The 8086-nt window shown below is 34.3% G+C and overlaps 1 protein-coding gene across 2 annotated transcripts; it reads left to right on the top strand.

Moving 5' to 3' along the window:
* Nucleotides 1-326: 326 nt before the first annotated feature.
* Nucleotides 327-7347, top strand: LOC103443364 (beta-amyrin synthase-like). 2 transcript variants are annotated; one of them, XM_070827297.1, is made up of 15 exons: nt 327-629; nt 2299-2487; nt 3162-3251; nt 3465-3662; nt 4317-4401; nt 4525-4691; nt 4777-5082; nt 5215-5334; nt 5440-5562; nt 5636-5734; nt 5940-5996; nt 6125-6315; nt 6404-6581; nt 6684-6848; nt 7038-7347. In XM_070827297.1, the coding sequence occupies exons 1-15, from the start codon at nt 429-431 to the stop codon at nt 7155-7157; spliced, it is 2289 nt and encodes a 762-aa protein (XP_070683398.1). In that variant the 5' UTR covers nt 327-428; the 3' UTR covers nt 7158-7347. The 2 variants fall into 2 exon arrangements, with proteins under 2 accessions (XP_070683398.1, NP_001315911.1); NM_001328982.1 differs by having other exon boundaries at nt 429-629; nt 2302-2487; nt 7038-7157.
* The last annotated feature ends 739 nt before the right edge of the window (nt 7348-8086 follow it).

Genomic DNA, 8086 nt, shown 5'->3' with positions numbered 1-8086 from the left:
TATCTATATGAGGTGTTGCAGCCTTTTATGCGACTTAAACTTGACTGAATATCGACAAAATGCCAGTTTACATGGTAATTAATGACAGATCAAGCAAAAAGAAAGGAAGGACCAAATTGGCAAGAAACAGATCCGCAACCTTCAATGACTACATGCTCAATAATTTCCTGTTGCCGTGTTGCGTTGAACTCACTCATTGACTTACCTTGTATGCCTAGGTACAACATTAATAAAAATTGCTGGGTATATATTATTTTAATGTTCCGATCTCTATACTATATATATTATTTTAAGTTTCTATATACAGGTCTCTCTGTCTCTCTGTCTCTCCCCTTAAAGTGATGATATAAATATATATATTGTGACTTATAGATTGCATGCATGCAACAGGTGCTTTATAAGAAGAAAGAAATAAAGAATATTGAAGAATGTGGAAGCTTAAGGTCGCAGATGGGGGCAATGATCCATACATCTACAGCACAAACAACTTCGTGGGAAGGCAGATATTTGAGTTTGATCCTGAAGCAGGAACTACTGAAGAGAGAGCTGAGGTGGAAGAAGCTCGTCTTCATTTCTACAATAACCGCTATCAGGTTAAGCCCAGTGGTGACTTCCTATGGCGAATGCAGGTATGCTTTAGTTCGTCCAAACTTATGTCGTTAATTAGTTTACGCAACGTAAACGGTAAACCATTTTTCTAATGAATGTGAGTTCTAGTTACTTGGTTTCACCGATGTAGTTATTTATTAGAAGCAATTAATACTTGTGTCCACTTGCCTATTTATCCACCCGCTTATTATTAACGCACCATACAATAATCAAAGACATTATTTTAATTTTCCACATTATTTAAAGATCATATTTATAGAAAATCAATCAATTTGGAGATTATTTAGTGATTTATATATATCAAACATGATCAACGGTCTTGGTAATAATTTATCAACCATCCATTCATTTGATGCGTATGAGCGACTAAATGTTCTCTAACTTAATTGATTTTTAGAATATAAAGTGAATAAACGTAATTCTAATAATGAAGTTTGTATGTAAAAAATGCGTTAACTACAAGTGAACAAGTACACCCATAAAATATTTTCTGTCATGAATGACATGCAATGAAGCTAAGAAGATAAAATGAGGAAGCACAATATAGCATATGACGTGTGTATATAAAATCCACAAGTTCCATAACAAGCTAGCATGATGCTCGCGTGTTCCTTGAATGCACCATAACATACTCTAACCACCCAAAGACCCAAACAATATCCTTCACTTAAAAATGCATAGAGAGGAGACAATGTGAATAGCGTTGGACCCTTTTAAGTTTTAACTTTTGATCTATGGGGAGTAATTTCATTTCTCATAATCTGTTTGTATTGGACTTTTATTTTTATTTTTAAAGTGAAATAATTTGAGGAGGAGAGAAAATATTACTTAAGAAAGAGTAGTCACCGTTAGACTTATTATTTTGGGAGTTGTTGCAAAAGGTTTACTCATTTGTTACTCAGTTGATTAATGGTATCCATCATGGCATTCGAACTTTTGATTAGTTTAATTTTTCCACCTTAATTTTTTTTTTTGTATAAACATATTAGCATTCTACATATGTTATCTTGCGTTATCTTGCACTTACCCAAGTATATTTTCTTCCTTGGTTTTATGAAGGAGTGCGATTGATATTTGTGAAGTACGAATAACATCTTTATTTTAATTGATTTTCCTCTTGCCACTTAATACTAGGATTAATAATATTCTTATTCACTTAAAATTGACTCTTGTGATATGGATACACACAAAGTGTGTGAGAAAAGTTTTTATTTTTTATTTTTTGAAATAGAAGGAGAGAGAAAGAGAGTGATAGAGAATGTGGGAATGATAATTGTTTTTATTTATTTATATCTTTATATTTTTATTTATTTTTTAATTAGAGATATGTTAGAATTACATGTAGGTGAGGTTTTGAAAAAAAACAGCAAAATTTGGTTGTGTGAAATTACATTTATACCCCATATTCTTATTCATGTTATGTTTTAATTAGAGGGTTAAATTGGTAATATCATAGGATTTTGGTTGATAATGAGTGTTTTATTAATTAGTAGAGATATAAAAAATCAGATTTTTTGTCTATCTTGTTTCTTGTGCAAAGTTTTCATTTTCCTATCTGATGGACAGCACCAATAAATCTTTATGGTTTATTTAAATTTAATTAACTATATTATCATCATCATAAATTTGTTTAATCATAACTTCAATCCTCTTATTAGTATCGCACTTAATTATCTGTTCACTTATCAGCAGTTCCTAAGGGAGAAGAACTTTAAACAAACAATTCCCCCAATTAAAGTTGAGGATGGAGAGGAAATCACACATGAAAAGGCCACAGCTTCATTGAGAAGGTCTGTCCACTTCTTTTCAGCGTTGCAGGCTAGCGATGGCCATTGGCCTGCCGAAAATGCCGGCCCGTTGTTTTTCCTTCCTCCTTTGGTCAGTATTTAACATTGTCACCATTTACTATCATGTTATATACCCACGCAATGCCCTACTTATATTAATGGATAAATTGACACCAGCTTCTTAAAGTTTATGAGGTCACGTTTTGAACCCAATGTATATGAGTAATGCTAGGTAGATTAACTTTTTAGACCTATTTGTAAATCATGTTATGTGTTACTAAAAGAAAATAAGAAGTACTAATCCAATCTTTAACGACTATGTCTTATGGTTTAAATAGATAATCTCTCTAGCATCACCCCAATGTATATGGGAGATTAAATTTCTAGACAAAATTTGCAAACTAAATGATGTGTCACCAGTAGAAATGAGGACGTTTATCAACATAATCCAATGATCAATTTTCAGGTTATTTAATTTACAAAATTTTATCTATGAATTTAATATCCCTAGCATTACTCTAAATATATAGTCTTTCAACTTTCAAAATTTGAGAGGAATTACCAAGTTTCTCTATGACCACACAGTTTACACCTAATGTCAACTTTAAAAAAATGTGCAACCGACTATGAAAATATTTTACTTGCAATCCCATGTTCCCATTTTGGGGCTTAAAAATAACATATTTTCTCGAGTTCTTACCTAACTCCAAATATTTGGGGTTTTTTATTAATTGCTTCTTCCAATTTTTTACCCAAAATTTGCAGGTAATGTGTGTTTACATTACAGGGCATCTTAACACTGTATTCCATGCAGAACACCGTAAAGAAATTCTGCGTTACATATACTATCATCAGGTACATATATATACATTTTGTTATTTTTTCACACAAATTGGATAAAATTAAAAAAAAAATTCAAAATGTGCTTATTTGTCTTAAACTACTAACAAGGGTTGCAGTTAAGTTGGCCAACAGTATTCATTTCTGCATCCAAAATCCCGCTTGTATAAATAAAAATACTGAATAAATAATGCTAATTAATATGCATTAATGTTTTGGGTAATTCAGAACCAAGATGGTGGTTGGGGATTACACATTGAAGGACACAGCACTATGTTCTGCACAGCTCTCAGCTACATTTGTATGCGTATTCTTGGAGAAGGACCTGATGGTGGCCAAGACAATGCTTGTGCAAGAGCTAGAAAGTGGATTCTTGATCATGGCAGTGTTACCCACATCCCCTCATGGGGTAAAACTTGGCTTTCGGTATGCCTATCTGCAGCACTAAGACAAACTGCTTAGGCTTCTGGTTAACTGTTGTTCTTAAAAAGCACTATCACTATAGCAAATTGTCAACATATTGGTAATTTACACATGCCATATATAACCGAATTATTTGAGATTATTTGTTATTGATAACGGGTCAATATCAACAACATATAAAGACGTATAGCTGTTAATGATAGCGGATCAATATTAACAAAATTAACCTTATTGTTGATACACTCTATAATAGTGGTGACCCCCTACTAAAATTTACCTCTATTAGAGTGCAATCTAAAAGATAAAGAAAAATGCTATAAATTCATATTTGACTCCAAACTAGTGATGTAAGTTATACCATATATATCCAATGCATACGTAATCAAATAATTATTTAAACTTTTAGCTTTTGTTCAGTAGAGAAAGATGAAGTGAAATTTAGAATTAACTATTACTTTATATCTTCTAAAGGTGGAGTCCCACCTTTTAACTAGATTAAGTCAAATATGATTTTACAGATGGCAGACCAAAATCTTATATAACCTTAACTATTTCGGTATATTAAAGAGTGATTGAGTCATATTTGGCATTGAGAACACTACTATTATTTAAGAGGGTTTCCCCTTTTAATTAATCTTGCTCAATTGATTCTTGCAGATACTTGGTGTGTTTGAGTGGTCCGGAAGCAACCCAATGCCCCCAGAGTTTTGGATTCTGCCTTCATTTCTTCCCATGCATCCAGGTTAGCACAATTCCGGACTCCACTAGTACAAATAATTCAATCTTTCACATGTTGATAGGTTTAATTAGTCTCTCTCTACCTATAGTCTTCTTTTTTAATCTCTTCTACATCATACAAATGCAGCAAAAATGTGGTGCTACTGTAGGATGGTTTACATGCCTATGTCATATTTATATGGGAAAAGATTTGTTGGTCCAATCACACCTCTCATACTACAATTAAGGGAAGAACTCTATGCTCAGCCTTATGACGAAATTAACTGGAAGGGAGTGCGTCATCACTGTGCTAAAGTAGGTTGAACTTGAATAAGATAGCTAGTTAGTCAATTTTTTTCTTGTTTAGGTACATAAACTGATTGCGGTAATTTGAAAGCAGGAGGACATCTACTACCCTCATCCTTGGATACAGGACTTTCTATGGGATAGTCTGTACATATGTACGGAGCCTCTTCTTACTCGCTGGCCATTTAACAAGATGATCAGGAAAAGGGCTCTCGAAGTAACAATGAAGCACATTCATTATGAAGATGAAAACAGCAGATACATTACCATTGGATGTGTCGAAAAGGTGTTATGCATGCTGGCTTGTTGGGCTGAAGACCCAAATGGTGATTATTTTAAAAAGCATCTTGCCAGGATACCAGATTATTTATGGGTTGCTGAGGATGGGATGAAGATGCAAGTTAGTACACATTTTGTTAATACAGTATATGATACGATGATTTGTTCTTTACCCTTTTCTCTGATGCAAAAGTTTACTCTTCTAAATTATTGGAAAACATTATAAGTTGATACATTTTCTGAATACGTGCAGAGTTTTGGCAGTCAACAGTGGGATACTGGTTTTGCCATTCAAGCTTTGCTTGCTTCCAATCTAACCGATGAAATAGCACCCACACTTGCTAGAGGACATGACTTCGTCAAGAAATCCCAGGTTCGTTTTTTATATAGTCAACTGAACTTTCATTTTTGGTAAAATGTATATGTGCATCGATTAATTTGTTCTAACTAGTGACTGTTTTGGAATCGAATTGTAAAGGTTAAGGACAATCCATCGGGTGACTTCAAAAGCATGCACCGCCACATTTCCAAAGGATCGTGGACTTTCTCTGATCAAGACCATGGATGGCAAGTTTCTGATTGCACTGCAGAGGGTTTAAAGGTAACAAATACTTCAACTTAGTTATCCACCTTAAATGCTATTTCCATTTTTCTCACCATAATCCCCTGTACAGTGTTGCCTGCTTTTATCGATGATGCCACCGGAGCTGGTTGGTGAAAAAATGGAACCTGAGCGGTTATACGATGCTGTCAATGTCCTAATTTCCCTGCAGGTACAACTATTATGTCAGTCAGTCATATATATGAGTACGAGTTGCATTTTGTTTCCCTGCCGTAATCAAATTTTGGATCTAATGCATGGCTGCCTTAGTTTAAAAACCTTAAAAAACTTGTAGCGTTTGAAGACATTTGTTCTTCACTGCAAGGTCTATCAGGTATCTCTACTCATTACAAATCTCATTTTATGGCTCATTGTAGAGTAAAAATGGTGGTTTAGCAGCCTGGGAACCAGCTGGAGCAGCAGAATGGTTAGAAGTAAGAATTTTAAAGAATTGGAGTAATGTTGTTGAATTTAGTTAGGTGTGTAAGAAACTAAAGTCTTTTAAGGCATTCTTAATTAGTATATACTTACTGGATATTCTCACTACTTTTTTTCTCCCCAGATGTTGAATCCCACGGAATTCTTCGCGGACATTGTTGTTGAGCATGAATATGTTGAATGCACTTCATCAGCAATTCAGGCTTTAGTTTTGTTTAAGAAGTTGTACCCTGGCCACAGGAAGAAAGAGATAGATCAATTTATTACCAATGCTGCACAGTACCTTGAAAATATACAAATGGAAGATGGTTCATGGTAATATCATATTATTAAATCAAAAATTTGATTTCTTTGATTAACAACTATAGCAGAGAAACAATTTAGTTAAGAAACATTTGTACAGGTACGGGAATTGGGGAGTTTGCTTCACATATGGTACCTGGTTTGCTCTTGGAGGGTTAACAGCTGCTGGCAAGACTTTCAACAACTGTGCAGTTATACGCAAAGCTATTAATTTTCTACTCACAATCCAGAAAGAGAACGGTGGTTGGGGAGAGAGCTACCTTTCATGTCCAAAAAAGGTAAAATATGGGAGGTGGATTATGTTTGAAGCTAGCTCCAAGTTTCTTAGTTAATCTCATTGTCTTAGACTAAAATATTTCACTCTGTGGTGGGTGATACAGGAGTATGTTCCTCTTGAAGGAAACCGATCAAATTTAGTACACACAGCTTGGGCTATGATGGGTTTGATTTATGCAGGACAGGCCGAAAGAGACCCCGCACCTCTTCATCGTGCAGCAAAGTTGATAATGAACTCTCAGATGGAAAATGGTGATTTTTCTCAGCAGGTATCTTGCTTACCCTATCCTTAACATCCATTCCAAACTAAATAAAAATATTTCCCCAACCTTACTTGCATTGCAAGCTTGACTGGTAAAACGGATGAAACACAAAATAACATATCGGTTATGTATACGTACGCTCAAATTTTTACTTGCAACGTTTTATAACATCTATTCACTAATCATGTATGGCAGGAAATCACTGGAGTGTTCAATAAGAATTGTATGCTACATTATGCAGCTTATAGAAACATCTACCCCCTGTGGGCTCTTGCAGAATACCGCAAGTGGGTTCCATTGCCTTCCAAAGCGTGATTAGGCACTCTGTATCGTGTAGCTCTTACATGCAGCATATATTAATACGCATAAAAGCCAGTTGTTGAAATTATGTATTATACAATAAGTGTATGAATCAGATGAGGAAGTAAGATTTACCTATTTGGAAATCAGAGAAATTATACTTCTTCAAACAGAAAATATATAAAATAAAATTAAAATCTATTTCTGCCGGATGTATTCTTTATTTTCTTATTAGATGACTAAAATTACAACATTATAGGGCGAATAGGTTGTGAGAGATATTACTCAAGGGTGTGTTCCTAGTAATTTAGGTCAAAGTTGTTAAGAATGTACAAAACTAAAATGGAAGGACCTAAAAATGATTACATGCAATAAATTTGAAGAAACTTTCAAATGAGACCAATGTGTCATTTGAAAGTCTTTTATTCAGTATCTTTCAAGTGCATTTCTAGTGTTTTGTATTGATTGAGTAATTTATTGATAATGTTCTTGTAGTGCATTTTTCACAATTTAAAATAAAAGGCCCACAAACTTTGAAAGTCCCTCAAGCATAAGGCAAATAATCAGAGAAACACATAAAATTTCTCATCCCTCGGCAACTTTCCCAAAATGCAAATAAAGTTGTCTTGAGGCCGCATATATAACTATGCTAATCACTGTACTTAGATTAGTGCCACAAATATCTGTTTACTTGGATATTGCAGAAGAACCTTTGAAGTCAAGGGTGGTGTGCTGGATCTGGAGTACTTCTCATTGATAGGATTTATCCGTCTGGTTCTGCTTCCTTTATTTATTTTTGCAATGATTTTTATCATTTTATTGTTGGTGGAGCTGGGATGTTGAAGACTTAGTTAAATAAAGAATGTCTTGTACATAAAACGTGTGACATAATCAAATTAGCTAGAGCTGGAATGTTGGTGTTGCAGCGCGCGATCAGTGACCCG

This window comes from Malus domestica, chromosome 09 (genome assembly GCF_042453785.1).
Source record: "Malus domestica chromosome 09, GDT2T_hap1".
Classification (NCBI taxonomy): Eukaryota; Viridiplantae; Streptophyta; class Magnoliopsida; order Rosales; family Rosaceae; genus Malus; species Malus domestica.
This window is presented reverse-complemented; position numbering and strand designations above follow the sequence as displayed.